This window comes from Syngnathus leptorhynchus, chromosome 19, assembly GCF_054491065.1.
Source record: "Syngnathus leptorhynchus isolate UIUO chromosome 19, UIUO_Slep, whole genome shotgun sequence".
NCBI classification, from domain to species: domain Eukaryota; kingdom Metazoa; phylum Chordata; class Actinopteri; order Syngnathiformes; family Syngnathidae; genus Syngnathus; species Syngnathus leptorhynchus.
Genome location: NC_141213.1, coordinates 2,083,972 through 2,110,970, shown reverse-complemented (window position 1 = coordinate 2,110,970; position 26,999 = coordinate 2,083,972). Strand labels below are relative to the sequence as shown.

The following is a 26,999-nucleotide window of genomic DNA, read 5'->3' as shown; positions in this document are numbered from 1 at the left end:
TTAGTAAAGTCAAATGGCTTCATTGAAGGTATCGTGACTCCTCTGATGTTATTTGTCGTCTTCTTTGTTCTTATTGTTTTATCGTTGTTGAATTTACAATTTTGAATTTACAGTGTAGTCTGAGTAATTCTAATTAGTCAAATACATTTCATTTTCAAATATTTTTTTGGTGCCTCGTACAAGCAAATATATGATACACGTGTGCTTCCGACCTTTACCGCTAGATGGAGGCACAGCACCTCACAATAGCTGACCACCAAGTCACGTTGGCTCGCTGTTATTTCGACTTCTACGACGCACTTTAATAATCGCATGCCTTTATGAATTCCGATTTTTCGAGGGTCTGTCTTGAAGGATTGGAAAAAAAAAAGACATTAGTAAATTGGAGAACGTACCAAACACCAGTTGTTATATCTACATTTATTTGTTATTCTGCATATACTAATAGACTTGGTGTTGGTGGGCGAACATGGAAACAAGACAACAAAGTGTTCTGCGGCCACATCATCCTATGGACTACAACATGCATACAAAGATGTCGCTTTGTACAGAAACTCTATGTGTGTGTGTGTGTGTGTGTGTGTGATCAGGAGCCATTCTCTCAGAGAAAATAAAAGACACAAGCTATGTACAATAATAATCATCCATGGTAATGTCAGTGCATCAAGGAAAAATGAATGCTGAGGAGAAACAGTCGTGTCTAATTTAAATATGCAATGGCGTAGCGTGGGGCTGTTATAGTCCGAGGTACAGTTGCCCCAAAAAGGACAAACAAGACCAAAATAAAAGTTGTGTATTACATTGCAAACCCTGTAATGTTTCTTGAGCCAGATAGAAGCGCGATGAGCTCAGCTTCCTAATACAGGTGAGCCATGATTGGTCGTAACCTGGGTCCACTCCTGAGAAACTGTGATGTCATATACAGTTCACGGCGAGCGGCAAGATGGCTGCTCCCTGAGATGGATAAATTGTCAGCAGCCATGTCCAATTTTTTTTTCCTCCATTAAAATTTGCGTGATTCGCATTCATCAACAAATGCGATGTGGTTGCTACGTTAAATACCTGATTTTTTTAAAATTACGGTGGCCCTAACGGGACAAAATACACCCCACGCTACTCTACCTTTTTTGGAAGGACCTCCCGACTGGGTGCGCTGCGAGTTCGGAAGCGCTCGGTGATGTTCGGTTAGACATCAATGTGGCTTACTTTGAGGTTAATAGAAGGGAGAAAGAAAAACAAGAAACATCTATGGTGATAGAAAACCTGAGAACTCAATAGCATTAATTGTATCAATTACATAAAGACCTGATTTCTGCTATAAAATTAGATTATCTATACAGTGCCTCGCTATGTGTGAGCAATGAGCCGCGCCACCGACAGTTTTTTTTTTCAAGACCACTTAAACTGTCGTGCTCCATTTTGAGACAATGTTTTTTTTGTTGTTGTTGAAAAAATAGAGAAATTTGCCACAAAAATAAATCAATAAGAACGCAAATGGACTGTGGCCATTTTAAAATGATTATTTTTTTCCTCATTTTGGATTCAAGTCTGACATTGTTTAGATGCCCGACAGTACATACACAGTATTGTATTCAAAAGCAAACATAAAATAACCACCAAATTTTCAATTGCATCCTTGTGAAATTCTCTTTTTGCATGTTCGTGCAATGCTATTTTTTTTTAACCTCATATTAAAGATAGAACATTGGAAAAATACATTTGTCTGTCTGTACAAATTCCTCGTAGACAGAAGAAAATAAAGTGCCACAATTTTGGGCCTGCATAGTTTTGCAGTACTCAACGCAGTATATTATAGATATCATAATACACATTATAATATACACTATATCTTGTACTTTCAGGACTCCCTCTTTTCTTTGCTCGTGACAAAAGACAGACAGAAAATTGGAAATAAATTAAATTAATCAACAAACATGCATTTTGTACACACAGCCACCTGTCCCCAAAAATATTCCAGCCATAAATTGGAATTCAAAGGCAACAAGAGATGCTCTCTGTCAATGTAAACAAAACAACAAACACAATAAATTAAATTCACACACAAATATGACCACAAATATTAGGAAGCTAAAAATGTAACCCTCCTGTTATGTTTTCCGGGTCAATTTGACCCAGGGCACTTAATTGCCCAGAAGTGTCAACAAAAGAGGAGGAGAAAAATCTCAATGTTAATATTTCATTATTAAGCCAAGCAGAAGAAGCCGAGTAGCGAAAAAGTGCAATACGGGTCAATTTGACCTGCAACATAAACAGGAGGCTTATATAAAAGTAGAGCTACGGCGCCATATTTATATGTCATATATTAGTGGATTAGAGAAAAGCTTATTTGTGTGCTTGATTTGGTCCATCGATAACTGAAGAAATATTTCTACTTTATTTGACAAACTAGATTCATTTACATTATAAAGAGTATACTGTAGGTGTCGTAATTCACAATTGCTTTTTATGGCTCTCGATCTACTTGTTGAATTATTAGAATGGATTAAAATCCCCAAACTACACTACAACTATTTTATTGAACAAAATGATTTAGGATTTAACAATAATTGTGAAAAGGTAAATACACTGGAGAGTACATGATTTATTTCCAGCGCTAAAACGAAGCATATGGCTACAAGAGTTCCTGGCCTTTTTAAAGGTGCTAAATCCAGAAGCTTAAAAACTTTGTGATTTACAGATAATATTGTTCGGGTTTTTTTTTCTTTAAAAACAAGTGATTATTTTTGTGAGACAACTGTGCTAAGCAGTGGGCCACAAGCTCCCTAAAACCTGAGTTGTCCCTAACAAAGATCTTTTTTGTTATTTTTTTTCAAAATGTAAGTTTGCTGTTTTGCTTCCTCATGAATTCGGAGTCTGAATATTGAAACTTAAATTAGCAAAACGTTACTACATACACACACACACAACAGGAACAAATGACAGGCTCATCAAGGGAATACTTTGCATTTTCCACAAAAAGTAATGAGTGATATGTTTTTTGTTTTTTTTTAATAAATAGGTCGCTACAATGGTTGTCCTGCCCCATTTGTCACATTGCTGCCAACAGTATTGTCCTTTTTTTTTTTTTTATCGCGTGCATTGTCATTGCCTTTCGTGTCCGAGTATTTACAAAGCAAATGAAGCACCGTAAAAGACGAGTCTTTTTTTTATCTTGCATGCTTATTTACAGACCAGTTCATCTGCGTAATGGAAAAGGAGCTTGTCTTTTATTTACAAGGGGAAACGGGTTCCTTGTCGTTGGGGCGGTCCGCCACGACACAAGTGAAAGGGGCTTGCCATGCCATGCAGAAATGTTTGGGCTCTCGCAGTCACATACTGGTCTCGCAAGTGGGCGAGAGCCCGCTGTCCCCGGGTATCAGGTGGATGTCGGAGGTGAAAATGTGGTTCTCCGCTTTGTGTCCGTTTTGGTCGGCTTCCCCCTCTCCCTGGTTGCAGTTTTGGGCGGTGGTCTTGGGGGAACGGGTTACGCCAATCGCACCGGCCACCTCCATCAGGCGGTTGTCCGAGGACGGGCCCTCATCGCCGGGTGGGGTGTCCACCAGGGGGCCGGTCTCCCCCGCCTCCTCCTCGTCCTCTACGGCCTGGATAAGCGCTTCCGAGCTGGCCATGAGAGGCGACCTTTCCCCGTCTGGTGACTCTTCCTCCAGGATGCTGGAGCTGATGTCTCCAGGAGACGTGGTGCTGGGCGGCGTCGGCGGGCCCTCTGCGGACGTCTTCATTTTAAGAGCGTTGTTCCCACGAAGAGATTTTTGAATGTTCTCCACGGCGCTACCGAAACTCTCACCTTCCTCTATGTGGAGTTCCGATCCATCGCCCCGGTTATCGGATCGATAAAAGCCGTCTTTGAGGATGTCGCTCGAAGAAAGCTGAACCGTGGTTAGATGGAGAGGCGAAGGTACCTGGAGGTGTCTCCTCCTGGGTCCGTCCACCTCCTTCATCTCCAGTTCTTCCTTCTGTGTGGACTCGGGGCTTTGGGACCGCTTTGGCGAGCCCGGGCCGACAATGGTGGTGCTGAGCGTGCTCATGGAGCTGGTCGTGTGGAGGTTGGTGAAGGACTGAGACTTGGTCATCTGGTTGTACATCTCCTCCAGTTTCTGGACGTTGAGGTGTTGCGGGGTTTTGCTGCCCCATTGCGGGCTACCTGTGGTGGTGATGGTGATGTGGTGGGGGGAGTTGGGCGCCGCCGCCATGTTCTCCAGGCTCCTCTTCTTTGGAGACTTGAGGTTGGTCTCCGAGGTGGTCAACCTGCTGGAGCCCCCCCAGCGATTGGGTGACAGGTGGTTGTCCAGGGAGCTTTTCTCCTCCCCTTTCTCCACCACCACATCCATGAGCTCCATACTTCGAGCGAAGGCATCTTTGAGGTTCATGGACACGATGCTGCCGTTACGCTTGGCTCTCTCCAAAGCCTCCCGCCTCTTAATGGCCTTCTCCTGCCTCTTCTGCTCCTTGTAGAACTCAGAGAAGTTGTTGACGATAATGGGAATGGGCAGGGCGATGACCAGCACGCCCGCGATACAGCAGAGCCCCCCGACGATTTTTCCGGGTAACGTCTGTGGGTAAATGTCCCCGTAGCCCACCGTTGTCATGGTAATGGTGGCCCACCAGAAGGAGGCGGGGATACTGGTGAACTTGGTGGCGTCTTCGTCTTTCTCGGCAAAGAAGACCAAGCTGGAGAAAATCATGATGCCCATGGCGAGGAACAAAATGAGTAAACCCAGTTCGTTGTAGCTCCGCCTCAAAGTGAAGCCCAGCGACTGAAGCCCCGTCGAGTGCCTGGCCAACTTGAGGATCCGAAGTATCCTCATAATCCGGAAGATCTGCACCACACGCCTCACATTCTGGAACTTGAGCACGCTCTTGTTGGACTCGGTCAGGAAAATGGTCACGTAGTAGGGCAGGATGGCCAGCAGGTCGATGACATTGAGCGCACCCTTGAAGAACTTCCATTTATTGGGCGAGGAGAGGAAGCGTAGCAGGTACTCCATGGTGAACCAGGCGATGCAGACGGCCTCCACGTGCGCCAGCTGAGGGTTGTCGTTGGCGTGGCCAAACTCGTCCTTCTCCTGAAGTTCCGGCAAGGTGTTCAGGGACAGCGCGATGGTGGACAGCACGATGAACAGGATGGATATGATGGCCAGAATCTGCCCAAACACAAACCCAAGAAACACCACATTAGAGATTCAAACTTCAAATCGGATATGATGGCTCAGGTACGACCCGGTTGATTTCCATTGGGGCACGGTCGATCTGCATAAACAAAGGCGGCCGGAAATAAAAGCACGTGAATCAAAAGAGCGAGTGAAGGTCTGAGCACAAATGGCACCGCAGGCGTGCTGATGAATTCCAATCAGCCCTTCTCGTATGCAAAATGAATAGCAAATGGAAAATGTGGATTCACGGAACTAAATGAGTCATTAAAACTTGGACGAAATTGATGTGTCATTTATAAAGTTGAGCATCAAAACATTTGATTTGGACTCAGTCCACAAATGGAAAATGAGTGTCACACCACAGGTGAAGAAATGTTGTCCTTCACTGAATACCGATAAGGTAAAAGCGATTAGCAAGCTAAGAGCGGCGGCTCGGGCTGAGCCCGACGTGACTTCTAAAAGACTGCACATCTTGGCAAGATGGATGGCGGGGTGACGCCGGGTCAGTGGTGACACTTGATTGACTCGCACGAGAGGAAAGCGAACAACTTAAGAAGATCGTTATTGGAGACGATAGCTCTTCTCCTACAACCTTCAAAGATGGACATTTTATGGGTTGGACTGACACCGATCTCTTCTTTGCCTTGCTTGGAATCAACTGGAGAGACAACTTTTGGATAAATTTGTGTTGCATACTGTAAATGAAGCTGTTTCTCAGCAGAGAGGCTTTTTTTGGCTGCAGAATCAATTCCGACGATTATGGCTTTTGGTAATGTGCATTGATCGCCGTGAGTGTGTGTGTTTGTGTGTGTGTGTGTGTGCTATTCCATCATCTGGCAGTTTGGTGACCCCATTAAACCAATGTATTACCGCCGTAAATTCTTCGACCACCCCGGACAGATTATTTGCGTCTGACACAAAGCTCGACTGTTAGCAAGAAACTAACGTAGCAGTTGTCCGTGTTTCTTTCCAGCTCACTGGCAAAGCTTTCCGCTGCATTCTTTTGTAAACATATTCAAAGCCGTAAATAATTTTTTTTTTTTTTTCATTATTCAAATGATACACAAGAAATATTTTGTCTGTGGGCACAAGCAAGAAGCCGAGCAGGATCTTATGAAATATTTATGAACATTCTTTCTTGGGCGCAAACATGCCAGGCAATGCGGCCGTGTCAACAACACGGCGGAAACGTTTTAATATATATTAAAAAAAAAAAGTTGAACACGACACCAACAGGATGCGAGCGTTGCAGTCGGCAGGTTCGAGATTTATGAGCGGGATGCTAAGCTAACCGATACACATGCTCAACTTGTCAGCTGGCGATGCCGTTCCCGCAGTCGGCCTCCCGAGAGAAATTTAGCCGTGCGGTTGTGATATCGATGGATATTTAAAGCCGCTCAATCGATGGCGAGAGAGACGCTTGCTGTATATCCTGTCTTAAAGCCTTCTCAAATGACTTTAAACACCAGCCGGGGATCAACAACGGAACAAAGTTTTTGATGCTTTGATCTCAATAACACAATTCCAACTTCAACCTAAACATTCAGGAAATGCCCCAAAAGTGGAACAATTCAGAGTTGAACTGATGGCTTAAAAAAATCATGACAATCAATGACATCTTTTTTTCCTCCTTTCAGAAGTTTGCCACTTTCAAAACTCGTTTCCCGAGTCTACCTATGGAGGGGAAAAAAAAGGGGGGGATGGGTGAGGAAGGAAAATGAACCGAATTCTGTTTACCGCCCGAGACAAGCTGCTTTCTTTGCTAATGAGATCCTTCCCTCCCTTTCCTTCTATCAGTGATGTGTGCGCATGAATAAATGTATGAGCCATGCTGGCACCCGAGGAGCGGCAACAGATGATTGGCATAAGAAACTGAAACGTGGGGGGGAAAATAGTCTTGGTGCTTTATAGAGGGTACCGGTGGTGTCAAAAAAAAGGGGTGCGAAAGTGTGTTGAAGGGGTTGCGCAGTTTTAATTATTTGGATAAGGTGGTTTTTTTTTTGTCCATAAAATCAAAGCAGCTTTAAGCTAAACGGGCTAAAGTATGATTTTTTTGGGGGTGGGCTGGAGGTTCTTTTCAATTTTTTTGATTTTGAAAAGTCAACATTGGAATAGGCCGAGTTGTTTTTGTCTTGTATTTTTTTTCTAATCCTTGTGGCTCTTTGGGGTGCATTATGTGACAAAAAGGGGTGCGTAGCTTAAAACGTTTTAATGTACGAAATAATGTCAAAATTGCTAATTGCTGAACAAGTGATATTTAGATTATATTTTCAGGTTGGGGTGCACCAAATTTGTTTGCTAAAGGGGGGTGCGCATCTTAAAAAGAAAAACTATTCTATGATGTAAAATCACCATATAGCTAGCTAGCAATATGCTAAATGGGCTACGTTTCAATGCTATATTTGTCGGCAGGGGGTGGCGGTGCTGCGGATAAAAAATTCAACCCTAACTTCCTTTGCAAAGTTATGCGAGTAACTCCTAAAGCCAGATAAGACCAGCTCGTGAGCCCACAAAGCAGCCAGGAATTAGCCAGTGACACTTCCAGAGAATAGCCTTAAACCGCAGGGGGTTACTATTAAACTCTGCAGATGAAACTTTTTTTTCCCCTCCTCCAAAGTTGAAAACGCTGCGACATTATGATACACATAAGGTGCTTGTGAATTTTCGTGCGGACCTAACAAGCCTTCGCCGGAGTTCTATTGCGGCAATTAATCATTTTTATCACATCAATAGACGAAGGCCTCGAGGAAGTTGAACGCCTTTAAAAGTCTAATAATTCCCCGCGGGCCATAGAAAGAAAACACCGTAAAGAAAAAGAGGTGCACATGGAATTGGCGTTGAATTATTTCGCCATTAACGAGATCACTAAATCATTTCATTTTTAGGTGACGCACCCCCCGACAACCCTCGTATGTGTTTCCAACCACTCAACTCCTTCATTAAGCTAATTCATGCTATTTTTTTGTCCAAAGTTCTTTTGTACTAATTTCTCCACTAGGTGTCGCAAGCAAACTCGATAAGCTTTTTTTCGGGTCCGCTGGGAGAGACAGTCGTGTGGTTGTCTCCGACCGCGCACCCATTTCAAGTTTAACGACACCACCCGGAAGACGTTAGTCGTCATTGCGGTGCCTTCCCACTGATGCACATTAAGCTAATGCCTCGCTAAGTGATTCCTCAAATGTGTTTGAGGCCATACTAAGAAAGTTACATGATCCATCATTGCGGAATAGCAGTCTTACTCTTACATAAATGTATCACGTAATTTGTTGGGGTGCGCCAAATTTGTCAGGGTGTGTTTCGGTAGGAAAGTCTTTTTTTGCACACAGCACGGCATTATGAATATTCTGATAGGGGAGAACACACAGGAAGGGGTGTGTGAGTGTCTGGAGGATAATCACTTTTATTAATGCTAACCATTAGCATGCCAATGGCGTTTTCAATGAAGCGTTAGCATGAAGCTAGCCAAACGGGTAATATAGAGTTTCAAAAACACAATGTCAAAGAAAATATGATGCTTGCATTTTGTAAAACGAGAAGAAAATTCTGGAAAAAATATTGAAAATTGAATCAATACAATCAGAGCTATGCCGCAACGCTGCAGCTTCTTCCTTACGTGTGATGTCGCTGGGAAATGAGGCAAAGAGGGCCAACATGAAAACATGTGGATGCCTTTGGGCCAAACTGGAGGCGGAGGGGGAGGAGAGGTTGCAGCATTTGAAGCACTTGCGCAGTCATATGCATTGCAAAAAACACACACACACATTGCCACTGTTTCACTCTTATGTCTTAATTAAGCTGAATTGGCTTTTTTTTTTCCCTTCGTTTGTATATCCAGAATGCGACCCTCGTGACCCCTTAAAAAGACGTCGGTGATCAAAGACAAACGACCAATTAAGGGAGAACATACGGCCTAGGAATTCACCGATCTCCGTTAGGCCAAGTACAGTTCTGCTCGAAATCAATCGAAATGCTACCTTTGGATATATGTCCGCTATTATGTATTGATATTTGCTTCTCGGCCTCTAAGTATTGTTTGTTTACATGTGTTTCTGTATTTTTGTGTGTAAATTCGAAAGGCTATAAAGCCATAAAAGCAAAACACTTGAACAATTATAATAGGTGCTTGTATTAAGAAAGTCCATCAAAACAATGAGAGAAAAAAAACAACATTTAATTTCCCTCATGTATTTAAAGAGGTGCGAGTGCAAAAGGCAAATTCATCCCTGATCCACATTAACGCGAATGAAAGAAGTGAGAGTCGGTTAGATGGATGTGAGATAAGCTCGCTTGAAGTTTCTCATCACACCCCGATGTGTAGACACGAGATAAAAAAAAAATGGGAGTGGTGCTCATAACATAGATAAATGTGTTTTGAGTCGAATGTCACACAAGGCTTCGCCAAAATTATTTGGATTCATCACAGCCTCAGTGCCGTAGATTGGGGTGGGCAAAATGGGGTAACATCTCAAGGGGAAGTGCTATTTAGGTCCGAATGTACGGTGGTCCATAAGGGACAGAAAGCAAAATTTACCAGGCACAACAAAATGCCACAAATGCTTTGGCAAGGCTTTGTGTCTCCTTGAAAGGCACCAAACATGGAGCGCATGAGCGCAGGCATTCCCTCCGTTCGGTCCTCCCACGCCCCACCCCCGCCCCTTCTGAAATATACACAGGAAACAAAACATGAAACGAGCGCGGAAAAAATATGCTGACTCGCGTCCTTTATAGCCTCCCAAGCGTTTGCATGTCGTTTCGAGCTCATTTCCTCCGACGCTCATGCGTGTTCTCTCGCATTACCTCCGATTGACCCTCGAAATACAATTCGGTCTATTCATCCCTCCGACCTCACCGACTGAGCCCGTTTGATTCAACACACTCCCGTCGTACGCTAGGAACACAAAGAACAATGTCACATCTGGGCCCATTATCAAAAAGGAAGTATCGCTCGCAATTGCTCATCCGTATACTCCCTGTGTGGGAGCCCTTATAGATAAGTGTGTGTGTGTGTGTGTGCCTAAGGGAAAAAGCCATTTCCTGCACCTATCACTTTTATTGCCTATGAAATAATAACTTGAATCTTGCACAAGCTTTCACTTAGATGAGTGTGTCACCCAGCGTGGGAGATGCCAGCAGGGAATCTCCAGAAAAATGGAAACTGGAAGGTTTCCACCTCCTCGGTAAGAATTGTCGTTTCATTAAAACGATACGTCCGATTGCAGCCCCGCCGTGTCCGATTTGAGGAGATTGGAGGAACGGGAAGAAAATTGACCAAGAGGTACACAATTTGGCCTTTCAATCAGTTTGGTTGCGATTGACTTTATTTTATCTGATGTCCTCGTCGGCAGCCGCAGTCAAGTGGGCCAGTTTATCAGGCAGGTAGAAAATGTGCCAACTCTGATTAAACAATCTAATCTGGACTCAATTTAAGTGTAGATTAGATAGGAAAGAGAGAGCACGTTGTGCATTGCAACATTAGAGTACATTAGAGTACCCCCGGTAATAGCCCCTCCCTCACAGAGAATAGCCATCGCCGTTAGTCACCGAAAAAGCCAAAGAAAAAGCAAATCGGGCTGATGGAACCGATCGCAAATTTTGCCCAAATGTCGGACACACGTTTGCGTCTTTGCAAAGAGAGCCCAGATGGCTGCCGTGAATTGAAGACAAGCGACGGGATGATTCGGACAAGGTGGCAGCAAGGGCATAAAAGACGACGTAAACAACACAAATGAGGTTCCATTTCCATCTTACCCCCCCCCCCCAATACCGCCTCCGTGTCTGTTTATTTTGCTGACCTGTGATCCCTGCGGAGTCTCTCCAACATCTGCCCACGGCGGAGCTCAATCAGATTAACGACCAGATTTAGATTTTCTCCTCATTCTTAAGACGCTCTTGTATCGCTACTTTGTCTGACATGGAGAAAGTCTTCAAATGGTTTTGTCGCTTAATAATAGGAGTTAACCTGCAATAAATAAATTAATTCATTCATTAATAATAATTTTATATATATATATATATATATTGTATATATATATAAATAATATATAATATAATATAAAATAATAAATAAATAAAAACATAAAATGATAATATAAATATATTTATATGATACAAAATATAAAAGTTAATAAAATAAAACTACATACTAAGGTGAGTCAGCCTGAACAAATATATATATATATATATATACACACATATATATAAATACATTTGTATAAAATGATATAAATATGTATAAAATAAAATATACAATATAAAATAATAAATAAATAAAAACATAAAATGATAATATAAATATATTTATATGATAGAAAATATAAAAGTTAATAAAATAAAACTATATACTAAGGTGAGTCAGCCTGAACAAATCTCCTTAATTTGATGTCTTGTTGATGAGCTCTGAACCGGGCAAATAATAGCACAACACATAAACATAAAATATGCACTGAATCACTCCAAAGGCGCGTTGGCACAACTCATAACGGCCGGCATAAAACACACATACACACAAGCCCGGGAGAGCTATAATGAGACGCTGTGATTTAGTGTATTGATCAGTCGTTCAGAGCCGCAGTAGAGAATCTCCTCAGAGAACGCGGCGTCCCGTAAAAAAATAAAAGAGGAGATTATGGCGTATCAACTGGGGGCCACATGCAAGGTGACCTTCACTTTACCGCCTGATTCCCATCGTTAGGACGTATCTGTGTGTGTCTCAATGTCAAAAGCAGTGCCTTGAGATAAGAGTGACTCGACTTACAAATTAAAAAAAAAAAATCTAGCTATTGAATGCCACTCCCGGTTTATTGTCGATATTAAACAAAACGTCGCCTCACAAACTATGCCAGTCATATTTTTTGGGATGGTTCCTTGTTGGCAGGCCATGTGAGCACTCTATTAGTCTGAAAGGTTCTGGACTTCCAAGTGCCCCTCTCTTTCACTCGCTGTTTTTTTTAAATTTTATATATTGTTATGGAATCAGAGGGAAAATGCTTCATCCGGAGACACTCCAACATCCACGCGTGAATATAACTTGCCAAAAAACTGACCTCATGGTTGCAAGGGCCCCAAAAAAAGGGCTTCAAATAAGCTTTTTAAAATTCATTCATTCAAAAACATCTTTTAACCAGGATTAATCCTCCGTCGAAGCGGGTAAATAAAGTTTGCGAGAATATATAATGAGGTAAGACGCCAGCAGCTAGCGACAAATCCTTGACGAGATGTCGTAACCTTTGCTGAACCAAAACGCATTGGAGCAAAAGGAGAAATATAAACTCCAAAACACGAAGACTGAATCTCGTCCCTTAAGGCTTCATTTTGAGGAAGACTTCAAGAAAGAGAAGCTCATCTTGAGAGATAATTGTGGCTAGCTATTCCCACGCTATCGCTAGCTTGTGATATGTTAATATTGCTAATAATAGCACGGTACAAACTAGGGATGTTACAAATACAAGATATCGGTATCTTATATCAAAATGGAGGCTGAAGAAAAACTGATGTAAGTCTTCTTTGCCAGTAGTTGGCGCTGTACTACATCAGTTTGACAAACCCGTCAATTGTCAGAAAAAAATCTCTGTCCACATTTATCTTTCGTGGTGTTAATTGAATCTTTATGCATCAAAGTTCAAGTCCAAGAAACCCAATTGCGTCCTATCTCGCTAGCCCAGAATTGCGTGTTGGGAATCGGATCTTGATTAAAAGCTATCCTACCCAACATTCGGTTAGCGGCGCCGACATAAGCCAGAGGTGTTTAGCTGTAAGCGATCGTCCATAAGAGTCCATAAGAAGCTTAAGGTATCGGCGGGATGTTTACAGGAGGGCTTACGTATCGCCAAACATCTGGCCAAGTCGTGATCACACAAACTTTTTACAAAGCTCGAAAAGTCATACCAACCATGACTTCCTTCTTCTCCCTCTCCGATGGGAGGTAAAACCCACCGAGCTTGTATCTATGGATGTGTACGCATGGCAACGGTGTTGCCAAGGAAGCGGCTAAGAATAACTCATTTTTTTTAGAGGGGGGGCTCGAGGTCTTGTAAAAAAAAAATAATAATAATAATTCACAAGGAACCTTTGTGGAAGCCGTTAATGAGTTTGTATTGTGGCCCCTGACAGTTCATTTGAATGAAAAGCAGTTGTGTCAATTTGCATAATGATCCTCTTAGAAACCAAAGTGCACAACACCGACGGAGGGAATCAATCATGGCTAATTATGATATCACAAAGTCATTTGGCTTTTATGTAAATATGCCGGTGTTTATGCGAGAGGCGGGATCACGTCAGGAGGGAACAAAAAAAAAGTTTTGAGGACACAAAAGTTGTGCAGTATATGGCCGGTGATCTAAATCTGAGTCGTGAAAACAGACAGAAGACCTGAAATATGACGCAATAAACGGCAAAAAAGTCGGTTTACCTATCGGGACCTTATGACTTCATCAACCCTGATGCCAACGTCTAATAAACACTCGTCTTTCTGGACGGCGAACAAAGCAATCGATTAAACATCAATCTGAGAGTCACGTGGGAACAACAGAGGGCGGACTGTAAAAAAAGCGCTGAGTCAGGAATACCGAGCGAGGACGGATGTCGTCGTGGTCGTCGTCATTATCAAGCACCTTGGCTTTGAAGTTATCACATGTACGTGAAATCTTGTTTGAATAGAAATGAAGGCCCAATCCCCGTCGGCGGAATCTTTTTCGCTAATGCTAATTATCTCTTGTGGTCAAATCTCAACAGGTGTGGACAGTCAGGACAACACTTCTCCCTTTGGCCGGAAAACACGCTTTGTAATTTCTCCACGGCTACTTTCCCATCTACTGGGGAGGTCGCGGACAGACGCGGTGCGGTGGCCTCCCTAATTGTGTCTCCCGGCTGGAGAAGAGCAAATAATAGGGATGCGGTAAAAAAAAAGGAAGAGGAGGACAAGAGGGTTTGTTTTCTGACATTGGCGGGTGGGGTGGGGGGTCTAATCATAGAGTAGCGAGGAAGTGTGGGGGAAAAATGGTGGAGGTTGCACCACGGTTCCAAAATATTTGGAAGTAGCCGGTTCCTTGACTGCAGTTTGCTTGCTGTAAAAGTCTGACGGGAAAATACAGCAAGGCAATAAATGAAATTTAAAAAAAAAAAAAAAGAAAAAAGGTAGCTACTCGGTGAAGAAGTGGGAAAAGCACACCAGAGAGTAGATAGACAAGTAGAAGAGTGGGTACAGTAAAAGCTCTCTTGGCCGCGTTGGCCCGATGCCAAAGGCCCGGACGGCGATGCGGCTCGCTGCTCTCCCGCCCACTGGCCGCCTCTTCATCCCGAACGTTCGCTCTACATTAAGAGCCCCAATCAAATATTCATTCTACACCCCCCCCCCCAAAAAAAACCCAAAATTCACAGCGCTTATGTAAGCCATAGGACAAACATAAAGGTACAGTGGAGAAAATGATGCCCTGCCTGCGGAGCACGCCGCTGCGGCTAATTAACGAATAAATCACTCGTGAGGAGGAGAAGGATAAGCTACAGTCGAGGAGCTCGGCTACAATAACTTTGATTTACTCGAGGAACAACAACACGCAAAATTCCAGGGTCTAACCAAGTCATCGGCATTTTTTTTTTTTTTGGAACACATTACAACATAAGACACTAAACCAAAAATACAAAACAGTCAAAAGTTATGCTTGAAATTTTAATTGTTGTAAGGGATGAAGAAAAGTGGTTTTATTTATTTTTATATTTTATATTGTTGTAAGGGATTAAAAAAAAAGTTGTTTTATAAAATTAATCTAATGTTTAATCTGTTAACAAAATCGACATATTTTTTTAAAATAAAATATACCTGTACAACACTGCCTCTCACCAGTGGTGTCCCTCAAGGGTCTATACTTGGTCCCCCATGCTTTCTCTCGATCACATAATCAGTATGGCATTTCTTATTACTGTCATGATACCAAGTTGTATCTCAAGATCAAGAGCCATAGTGGATTATTTTTTTTTTTCTTAAACATGAAGAGTAACTTCAAAATCATTCAGTCTTCCGGGCAGACGCGACCCCAAAAGTCGATGTAAGCCGTTGATGGACCTTGGTGCTTTTCAAGGATTTGACAAGTGCAGCGATTTCGACCACACGTTGGGCAATAATCCAACTGGCAGGACACAAAAAGCTCGTTCACAAAAGCTCGCTAAATGTCACCCCATCCTTCAAACATCATGAAAAACACCACAGCTGAGCAAAAACCAAGTCAGCTAGCGGATTTTATCTGTCAATCAAGCTAAAAGTCAAAATTCAACCTCTAGTTTCAGGAGGAGTTTTCTCTCGGCGGGAAATTGACAAAGTGCTTACGACAAGACTTTTAGGACCTGTGTGTGTGTGTGTGTGTGTGATCATACGTGTGTGTGCCTGAGTGGTTCGTAGAATTCTATCCGGGCGGGTCTTTCACCCATCAATCCAAATTTCCGCTCATTATGCTTAACGGCAACAAACGTTCGTCTGACGTTTTAGTGTTTGAGCAACTATCGGGCTTATTTCAAGGTATCGAGTATTCCTCTATGATACCGATATCATCCACTGATACGTACAAAAATAAATGAAACAAGCAGAAAATCGGCACATTCCAAACCTGTGTGAAAAAAAAAGGTTGCGTAAAAGGTACACACACACTCAGAGCGTAAGTGGGTTATGAATTATGGATGCCATGTTCTATTGTGTCTGTAGCTAAAGAGGCAATTGACCGCCAACTGATTATTATCAATATGTGCCCGCAGCGTGTCTCGCTCATTTCCATACATGAGCGAAGGGGGGGGGGGGGGGGGGGAACACACAACATCATGTGTTATGTCATCCCGAGTTCAGTTTGGGTCAAGTCGTACAGTTGCCCGCATGTACTGAACCACATTTGTGTCACTTAAAATAATATTTAAAATGCATTTAAAAAATAATTTCAAATGAAAACAAGATAAATCTATAAATATCAAATAATAAAATGTACAGTCAAATAAAAATAAATCAAATGTTTAATGATTGGGATTGCTGTGATTGGCTGGCATGTATTTCCTGGGTGTGGCTTAGCAAAATAAATTCTATCGATCAACTGGGACGATAAATCTCAATGTGACACCTTGAAATCTCGCATCCGATGTTTTTTTTTCTTCTTCCAGTCACTTTGTGCTCATCACATATGCACGCCGCAGAGCCATTACGCCCTTCGGCTGTGTGCGTCCCGCAACAAGTGTATTTGAAAGAAGCCTTCGCTCGAACGTGATGGAAGCCAAAGTGCTGCTCTAAGAGCTTTCAGCATCTCCGTTTCCCAGAACAGACGTTAGGCACGTTCACATATCCGACAATTAGCCGACGCCTCGCAGGAATAACAGAGTGGATCATTAATGTACCACAAAACATCTAAAACACATTTGGACATGGATGACATTGCATTTTTGGACTTTCATTAAAAAGTAAAAATAAAATTAGACAGCAATTATTGGGATTTGGACCTTAACAAATAATACATAAATTAAATTGAAATTATTTTGCATTTAATTTTAATGTACTTTTTCTTGTATTGCAACTAACAATAATAATAAATAAATAAAAATAATATATTAAAATAAAGCAAACATAAATATAAATGTGTGATGAATATTTAAAAAAGAATTAATAAATAAAATAGAAAAAATAAATAATAAAATGACAAAAATCTTTCAAAATTAAAAAAGACATATATTAAAAATGGGTGACAAAAAAAAAAGTCTGCGCCAACTCATGATGTACAAGGCTTTGTGTGGCTTGCAGAGTATTTACAAAGTCTTCTTTAGGGCCAATCAATACATATTTAGGAGATGATGTATGCACGATGTGTGGTGGAGAACTTCCATCAAATCTCTACGCCGATAAAGTGGCCCTGCAGATCATTTGGCTGTGTCAAAACGCCGTGCATAAATCACGTTCGGCCCGCGCCGAGTCACAAGCCAGCGGACCGAATCGGTAAATTGCGGCATAGATGGATAATGGAGCCGCATTATGATGATGATTGCTCCTTTCTGTAGCTCTCCCCAAATGGCTTTCGTGGTGGAGGCTCTGTCTCACTTAACCCGGACTCTGTCACACCTGGAGGGTCACGGCCAGAAAATGGCACGTGGCGGTTAGCACAAGAAGCTAACGCAGACAATTTCGCCTACTCTGTAATCGACATCCACTCGTTCCAGTTGGAGGGCCCAGCAATGACACCTCCCCCCTCCCCAGTGACCGTGAATCTGCCGATGGGTGACGGGCAACTGTCATTAGCATCGGGGCGTAATTAGCGGGACTCTAATTTAACGCCGTCCAATTATATGACAGCCTTACACATCTTGTGGCCTCCACTGCCCCCCATAAAGAGAGACGTGCTCGGAATGTAAGCGTGACATTGAGCGAACAAGAAGCAGAGCGACATTAGCCTGTGGCGCTAGTTGTCGTCAACTTAGCTGTTACGTATGGCCCTAGAAAGCATCATTCGGAATGATACATTTTGGTCCGATTGGAATGAGAAGCCATTCAAATTACGCCTGTGATGTTTTTCGTCATTTTCATGTTACCGAGTGATATTTATAAGCTCAACCGAAATATCTCATTAAGGCTCTCAGAGGAATTGAGATTACTCTTGGGTGGCGCCAAACTTTGTAAACTGTCGATCACTCCGCGTGTTTGTGTGTGTGTGGTCCAGCGCAGGTCAGGACATTTAATATACTGTTATTGTTCAGGGGAAGTAAATACAAGGAAGGGGAAGAAAAAAAAAAAACACTAACAAAAAAAAAGCTTAAGAGGGATTGCTGCTGGATGCGCCGCCACTAAAAGCCGATTAATGCTCCCTGTCAAAAGCATTGTTCCACTTTTTTTGGAACCTCTGTTATTTGGACTTCTTGCCAGCGAGGACGATAACACACACAAAGCAAACGACGGCTTGAAATGAATAACAATGTTCCACAACGGCTTAGTGACTCGGACGTCTCCATTGTATCATCATCGTTCTCAGGACAGAGAAGTTATTCAGAATGGGAAAATACAGTGTGGCACAAGAGAGCCCAAGGGAACGGTCCACCTTGTCAGTTTCCACCTTAGAATACATTCAACCTCTGAAAACGTATATTTAGAAACACATTTTTCCCTTTAGATCAATCATTCTCGAGGGAGGGGGTGGGGGTGGGGGGCAGGTTACGTATCACATAAAATTGGGAAGTCACTCCAATACACAGTGTCCAAAACAAAACGCTTGGCTATTTTTAGAGAGATAAAGTGTCCACACGTCAAATCCAAAGCCCGGATAAAGCTCCATATCATATGAGACGGGACGTATTTGATTACAGCGGAGATAAATGTGCTATTTTAACGAACGGCTCCGTCAATGATTGGTATTTTTCCATCATGCTGCGTCGATTTCCTGCTTTGGTCAAATGATAATCGGAGTCATCGGCTAACAATCGAAGAGGATAATGTGATCTGTAGCTCGGTAGCGTATATTCGATTCAATCACAATGCGGTTTAAGTCACTCCGATTATGTTGCATTGCGGTTCATGACAGTTATTTTGTGATACGATTAATTCAATGATTTGATACGATTTATGATTCACTGCGATCCAATCACTTTTACAAAAAAAAAACTTTTTTTTACGAGCTAAATGAGTCCTAAAAGGTCAATCATAAATTGCACATAAAAAGCGCAAATGGATAAAAATGACCCCCCGAGCCTTACGTCCAATTTGCTAAGGCAAATTAATTGGCAGGTCGATTTTGCGGTCAAGCAATCAAGGGGGGGGGGGGGGGGGTTTCCTCCCTGGGAAAAGAAAACCAAGGATACATCTGACTCAGCCACTTTCAAAAGCTGTCTTTCAATTCTCATTCTTAACTGTAATGCCCAAAACTTCCCCGCTTGCATAAAAGCAAGGACGGACAGTCTTTTGATGTCCCTTCCTCCCCCCCTGCTGCGAGCTTCCGTCTTTCATTTCACCTCCTCCGGCGCAGGGAGGACCTGGCGACCCGGGCCATAAAAGCCTTAATTGTAGAGATGGAGCGATGCCCTGTAATGACAGCATGAGAGTGGCGAGATGATTGCGCAATTGCTCTTGTGGCAGGGTCAGAACGATATATTAGCGGGGGGGGGATGATGCAGCGGCCATGACCACGCAGGTATCTTTGAACGTCAACGAAAGTAAGAGAACGAGTCCGAAAGAACACTTTAACGGAGAACCCTCGATAAGCAGATCCCGATTAGGACGCCGAATTGCTACGACGTAAACAATGAGCGGATGTTCCCTGTCTTTGTCTTCCACACATGGAAATTAAAGTCCAGTGTGAACAGACAGCAGGTGCTGGGGCCTTCCTAGAAATAAACACGCTAAAAGCCAGAACCGGGCCAACGTCCAGACAGAAGGCAGCTGCTCCCCGAGTTGACCCCAGAGGTCACTGTGCTATCGGGTCCCGGTATTCGTGACCTGCTCGACAGGTACACTTCCCACATTCTAAAAACGTTTTTTAAGTCAAGGCAACGACGGAGACAAATCAAACGCTGTAAGTCGACGGTCGGCCTCTCGATCTTTGCGCAGGGCTTCCTTTTAATTAACTTGTCCGCACAGCTGCGTAATTACTCCTCTAACCGACCCCTAATCAGTCGCTCGCCGGTGCGCGTCGTATTGTTATGCCCTTCATCATCGTACGACCGCCGCGGTCGCGTCGCGGAGGAGGTAAAAGACTTTTTTTTGCGGAGTGCAGATTAGCACGATGAAAAGGGGAAGAAAAAAAAAAAAATCAATGTTATTATCGGAACAATCTGTTCCGCCATCGCCTTGTGAAGTTAATCGGCGTTCTCTATAATCACGCAGCTGTGTCATAGGAAGAGACGTAATGACATGCTTTATTTTTTTCCGAGTGTGAAAGTATCTCCCCGCTTGTTGTCTAGGTTACGTCTTGTCGTTTTCTTGGCCGCTATAAATAACGTCGGAGAGGAGCTGAAGTTCGGAGGGAGCGCCCCGTTGCTGTGAGTCAATAGTTGGAAAGGCGCTCGTTTGAAACCGAGGCTATTCCAGGTGGCGCGCTAACGAGCCTTTTGTTATTAGCATGCTTGTTGTTTACAACAAGGCCGCCGCGTAATTCCCTGACCTTCTCCCAAGCCATCCCACACAGAGATGTGAATTCATCTCCTTCTATATGGAGATGAAGATGAAGCCATCAGGATGATAAATTTGACACGAGACTTTAAATAGCCGCCGTCGCACGTGGCGGATTAGCAGCTACTGAAATTGTTAATGCGTTAGGTAGAACGTTGGTAATTTGAAGGGTTCAAGCAGGGGTTAGAAGACACACAAGGGTCACACTGAGGACATCATATCAATGTATAAATGGAAAAAGTATTCCGACCTTTTGATTGATTGGCTAATAAAAGTATCAGCAAAGTAAAACCTAATGTTTTGTTTCCAATACAATCTTGATGAGTAGATACAAAATCAAGTTTTCAGGTGTTCTCTTGTTGTGCTGCAGCAGGGCTGTGCCAACATGCTCATTAAACATTTAGCGCCATCTGACAAACAAGGTGTGTGTGTGTGTGTGTGTGTGTGTGTGTGTGTGTGTGTGTGTGTACTGCGTTGTACTGCCAAACAAGCTTGACGTTAACATTGAACAAACTTGATAGATGGAGGCAAAAGTATCGATCCGAACCATGTTTGTCAATTTCGACTTCTTATCTTACACCGCTGACAGCTCCTTGCCTCAAGTCAACAATTTTTCATTTAAAGCTTGGTGTATCTGATTCGTTTTAAGATGTAATTGCAGTGTTTACCACTAGATGGCAGACATTGCTCAACAGAATTATCAATATATGTATATGTACATATATTGACGATCCTTAAATCCCGCCCACTGCCACTAATTGATTCGTCAAAAGTGGAACAAGGCAATTTAATTCTGTCTTGTGAACGTTGCCACGAATGTGGTGGGGAGGATTAAGGCGGGGGTGACGTCACATCGGTTTGGGGGTCCGTCGGACTGACAGAAGGCAGGCGGGATTTACACTGTCACATTTAATCCACGGCGAGAACGTGTCACACATCTCGGATTTGACGGTATCAACCTCTTTTCAAATATCGTTGTATAAAACAGAATCATTTCTTTTTGGGGGGGGGGGGGGGCGAAGATTAAATCAATATTGAAACCCTAACAGACGGGATGAACTTTGTATCCGAGGTTGGATAAATTACTGCCTCCACGACTGATTTAATACTTGACATGCTAATCCGCATTAGTTTTTGACCATTCACAATGCGCCGGTACATTTAAATAACACATCCTAATCTCTTGTCGGTATTCTCAGAAAGAGAGGTGGGGGGGGGGGGGGCAGAGAATCCATATTTCCTGGGCTTTATAGTCTGGATAATTGCACATAGTTGCTCGGCGTTGTTAACGTGCCAATGTGTTATTAAGAGGGCTACTTTATATCTGCCGCTATGTCCAGCTTTATGGTGTCTATCTGTGGCTTTGATCGGAACATAAATCGAGTTACAAAGTGGAAGAACCAGTGTAGGAGTAAACTATATGAAAAAAAGAAATAATAATAATACATAAAAAAAATATAAACAAGAATACTTGGGTCCAGGGCGCCGTTAAGCCTCAGGCCCGGCGGGGGCGATCCGCTGCGGGAACGAGTCGAGGCGGCGAGTGATTTTGGAGCAAAGGTGACCGGGCTGAAGGACACTCAAGGGGCGGGCCGAGTGAGACGGACAAATTTCACACCAGAGGAAGCTTGAAGGTTGGAGTCGACAGCGCCTCGTTTGTGGCTCGTGGACTGGAAACTGTTGTTAAAAGTCAAACGTCGGTCATGAACAAAATAAAAATCTGGATATCAGAGGAAAGCCGGATTATGAGGTTATTTCGTTCAACTTTGTCCCGATCTCACTCGGAAGCCTTCAAGAAAATATGAAAAGGAGGCACGAGCGAAAGCGCTTCCCTCGGATTTGCATGCGAGGTCGGCGGTGTGGCGGGGTGGTGACGTACCAGCTGCTCTGCCTTCTCACGTAGCCCGGGCAGAGACCGAGCGCTCGCATTGGTGTCGATAAGTCATCGTTGTGCGGGTGGCGGTCGCCGTGGCAACCGCGCAAACACAAATGAAGGCTAACGACGGGACAGGGAACGCATACAGGTTGCGCTGCTTTGAATGACAATTGTGTTTTTGGTGTGTCATGAAGGGGGAGGGGGCGGGGCTTGAAATCGGATCTCCTCACATCACTTCAAAAAGTGTACGAAAATCGGATTATGTTGTTATTTTTAGGGGCTCAGCAAATGTGTTGTAAAAAAAATGGACACTCAATTGGAACTTCCAGATCTTGAGGGCCCCAAAAATTTATACATTTCACTGATAAGCGCAGCAAACGGAGCCACCTGAGGCCACAAAACCGAAAGTGATCGATAGGGTGCCGAATGTACCAACACCGCTTTGAATTGTAATCAGCCGGGCAGGAAAGCCGGCGTCCTCCCCCTCGAGAGGAAAGAAGCGACGAGAGGAAGCGCCGGCAAGCCGGAGAGCTTTAAGAGGACGTGAAGGCTCGGCGGCAATGTTGCTGAAAAGCTTTTCCGACCGTTAGAGCGAGCGAGAGAGAGAGAGAGAGAGAGAGATGTCAGTGTGGCAATAACTTCCTGCACTGGAAGGTAGAAAAGCTGAGCTCAGCATTTTTGTTTGCAAATAAAAAGCTACGCGTATGTGCACAAGGACGCGGGGGGGGGGGGGGTGTTTCAAAGTCCGCCAGCTCGTGATCGTCGGCGCATGTAATGGACACCTCGCCTTCGCCGGAATGATCACTTTGGCCGCCACCGCTAGCTTTTATTTTTTTTCTTGCGACGCCAATTTGCTGACGTCAACTTTTGTCCGTTTCCTGAAACTCCATCGATGGCCTTTAAGTCGTGGTCGCTTCCCATTCGCCCTAATTGATAAATCACGGCACACGTGCGAGGCATTGCCGCCGCCGCTGTCGTCGGTGGGGGCCTCGAGCTGTAACTCTTCCACGTGCGAGCTCTCGGCGGTAATCAAGCAAATGAAAGCGAAGACTTCAATTTAGCAAAGCAAAGCAAAAAAAAAAAAAAGTAACACCCTGGGTTTTACGGCCATCCATTCCAACCAGAAATCTTTTTTCTTTCTTTACATTTTGGGAAAAGTTCTGCAGTTTAATTGGAATGTCGGGCACGTGGATGATAAACGCCAAAACCCGAGTTACCTAGGAGGTTCCGTCACATCTGATTATGATTGCTGGATAAGAGGATTTAGGTGCTGGAGGGCTCATGTAACTGCGGGGAGGCTGAAAGTGGTGATGGGAGGGGGGAGGGGCTAAAGGCCAACATACAAGGATAACTCTCACAAGGTCGAGATGAAGCAATGATTTGATAAATTGGATTCCAGCAAGCGGCGGGCGGGCACCCTTATCACAATAAAGTCACTCGCAGGTGGTCAACAAACAATCGGCAATTTCCCGCCTTAAAATGTCAGCGGCTATCGATCGGACCTTCCGTAAAACGAGCGTGATTCCGGCAGGCGGAGCTGCCGAGTTAAAAAGTTGCCGCATTGGATCGTTTCTCACCCTGTGATGATTTCATTTATAATTCATGCAAAATGATTTGAGAAAAAAATCCAAGTCAGCATCTTGGGGGGCACGACTCCCTCCCGCCAATGCATCTCTGACATTTCTCCCCGCGTATTATTTTCCCCTCAACGATTTAATTCTCAAAACGTTCGCAGGGGGAGACGACGGCGCTTACATCACAAACAAGCGGCTCCACTTTTCTTTCCGAGGCTCCGCCCCTTGGCCTCTAAAAGGCTTCCCTGACCTCACGGCGCAGCCATCCCGAGTCTATTTTCAAATCAACTCTCCGCGGCGCGATCACACGCCCGAACCATTTAAGTCACGTTCTCACCCCCCCGTCCACCACCACCCCCCGCCCCTCAGGAAAATGTCAATACAATCACAATAAAGGCGATGAAATACTGCCCCGTATAAATCTGGAGAAAGACAAATATAAAATTCACCGGCCATTTTGAATCAAAAGGGAGTTGGCTCAAAATTTGATTCCGGCGTCCGTTCGTTCAAGCGCCGTTTGTCTTGATGTAATTATGAAGCTCCGAGCTCATCCTTGTCAATTGCAAATCACTTTGTGCAAGAATAATACACCCAGTCAATATAACCCGCTCGCTACGTAACTGGACGGGATAACTACCTCCAAAGTAAATTTCTACGAAAAACCCGATAATCACAACCCCGGCAAAACCGGAAGTCATTGAACCACTATAAAACTTCCGACATCATTCCCTCCTTTTTTATGATCCACTTGACATGCAATCTAATCCGGGTCTGCCACAGCCCTGCCCTGATGAGATCAGGATACTTGAAACCTGACGTATACGACCAGTGATTGGATTTCATCGAGGCTGACTGACCTAATTGAGGAGTCACAATGCGACGGTGGATGACGACCAGTTGAAGGACACGTCGTCGTTTTTATTACCGCTGGGGTGGCCTTGACATTTGATCCGTGTAAGATTGGGAGAACTGATTTAAAAATCCGATCCTAACATGAAACGCTAAATCATAGCAAGGCAGGATTGTGACTACAGCCCTGGTCCAGCGCTACCATAACAAACAAGAAATGTCGCCTGCCAGGAAAAGACTGAGTAACTCACACTGGGTCGTAGATTTGAGTTATTGTATGTACAAACGGTTGTCAAGAGTCAAACAAATCAAGAAGACATTTCCCAGCGTCTGCTGACTGGGAAAAATGGTGTGCTTCTCTTAGCTGGGATCAGTGCTAGCTTAAAATTAACAAGGAATGAATACCTTAATGAGTTTGTATGAACTTTGTTGACCGACCAGATGTCAGCAGTCTATGTGAACGTGAATCTCCATGAACGACTCTCCGCAGAATGTTGTATTGAATCATGCGGGAAGATTCCACAATTAAGGTTTACATGCTGCTGTTTTAGTTAGCAACAGAGCATCAATTGTGTTCGTTAAACCAGTTAAGGTGAGTCGTTCTGTAGTAACGAGCTTTGGAATCGGCTTTGATTTCAAATACGATTGATGACTTTCCCTTTCGATTTGTTACCTTGGCAGCTACAGAGGATCCCGGCTTCTCCAGAAGATCCCACAACTTCTTCCTTTTCTCTGAACAGCAGGTGTTATCAAACTCGCTGTCTCCTTCGCGTTCCCTCAAGGTCTCCGCTTCTCTGCGCAACTCCTCGTTCATCTGCTCCTTCTTCTGGTGGTAGCGGGCCTGGCAGCAGGACTCCAGGTAGATCTCGTCAATCCCCCAGAACTCCAGTTCCTGACCGAAGGAAAGGGCGCACATCTCCTCCATCATGTGCAGCTTGCCCGTGCGGTAGAAATTGAGGATGGAGGTGAACGCCCCCGGGTGGCGGTCGAAGAAGTACTCGTTCTCGTTCAGGCTGTAGTCGTCGCACACCTCCATCAGGGACTCGTGCGTGTTGCAATCCCGCAGCTTGCCGAGGCGGGTCCTCGGAAGCCGGTCCAGAGTCCGCCACAGGACCTCGTGGTTGAGCCCGCCAACGTTCAGGCGGACCCGGCGGGAGCGCGCTTTGGTGCGGATGATGTCGATGGGTTCCGGCGGTACCGAGGGAAGGGGTTGCACGTTGGCGGGCTTGAGCCCGGAAGGTTCCAGCTTCTCCGCCATGGCGACGCACACAACCCGAAAGACTTGCGACGATGTAGAAAGTCCACCAAAAAGAGATTAAAAATGGCCACTGGGTCCTTTTAAGGCAAGTCTTTCCATAGCTGAGGAAATTGAGCAAAGAGTTTGAAGAATGAAACATCCAATAATATCATTTTGCTTTAAAAGTCGATATTTCTAATGGAAGCCAAGTTAAAAGCCAAGAGAAAAACAACTACATAAATTAACGTTACACAACAGCGAAAATATGTCTGACTTTTAGCTCTTCAAAGGAGTTTTATTTTTTTTTGGGACGGCTTGCATATGTGTCTCCTCGAGCAAGGCTAGCGCTCGTAATATCCCGATTATAAACTCAAAGCGAGAGAAGTGATGCGAAGAGAGAATTAAATGATGTTACTTCTGCTTGACTTGCAGAACAAATATCTCTCTTTCCATCCGACCCGTGAGTGCAATTCCTGAGTAATATTCAAAGTGGTTTCCCTTCCAATTTTTTTCCGCACTATAGTTCATTTGAAACAAAATCTTTGGTTTTACCTTGCCGAAATAATTCACATTTGTCCATGCAAAGTGCTTCCATTGAGATGGGATCCCACCCCCCCCCTTTTTCCCCGCTCCAGTCCTCAGTCAAGCGTCGGCGGCCGAGAGCGATCCACAGGCACCGCGCGGAGACCGCGCGCCCCGCATGCCGTCGAATCGAGCGTGTTGATGTGTGCGCCTTCAAAACATCTTAACGCTCCATCATTGGCGAAAGTAAGGAAAATAAGAGTCCCGCCTCCATCCGTGCGCTCGCTTGTTGCGTGAAAATGCAGGCAGGGAGGTGGGGGGGTGGGAGAGAGTGCGCGGAATGAAGCGTCCAGCTGTAGTGGAGTGTGCAGGCAAGCAGCTGAGAGGCTGCAGCAGCTTCCCTGGCGAGAAGGTGAACTGACTGGCCGGCACCAGGCGGATCGTGCTTACAGGCGGGGTGGCGGGCCTAGGGGGTGGGGTGTGGGGGGGGGGGGGATTGCACGCGGTTGCGTAAACGCTGATTTGTGTGGGAAGTGAGCGCGGTGGGAGCCAGCGCGGACGCGCAAGCTGTTGATGCCGTACGAAAGTCTTTTAACATGAAAAAAAAAAAATAACTTGATGAGTCAGCAGATTTTAGGAGTTTAGAAAAGGGACATTT

General features: G+C 44.2%; 1 protein-coding gene across 1 annotated transcript; it reads right to left on the bottom strand.

Moving 5' to 3' along the window:
- Nucleotides 1-420: 420 nt before the first annotated feature.
- On the bottom strand, nt 421-25,935 carry kcnb2b (potassium voltage-gated channel subfamily B member 2b). The gene is made up of 2 exons (XM_085938580.1): nt 25,256-25,935; nt 421-5,162 (listed from the first exon to the last, which is right to left on the bottom strand). The coding sequence occupies exons 1-2, from the start codon at nt 25,838-25,840 to the stop codon at nt 3,330-3,332; spliced, it is 2,418 nt and encodes an 805-aa protein (XP_085794706.1). The 5' UTR covers nt 25,841-25,935; the 3' UTR covers nt 421-3,329.
- Between the last annotated feature and the right edge of the window lie 1,064 nt (nt 25,936-26,999).

Bases quoted from the DNA above. Each gene is read 5' to 3' on its own strand.
- kcnb2b (XM_085938580.1), bottom strand. From the start codon at position 25,840: ATGGCGGAGAAGCTGGAACCTTCCGGGCTCAAGCCCGCCAACGTGCAA. The intron at 5,163-25,255 runs GTAACAAATCGA...GTGTTTGGGCAG, and splicing joins GATCCTCTGTAGCTGCCAAG to ATTCTGGCCATCATATCCAT.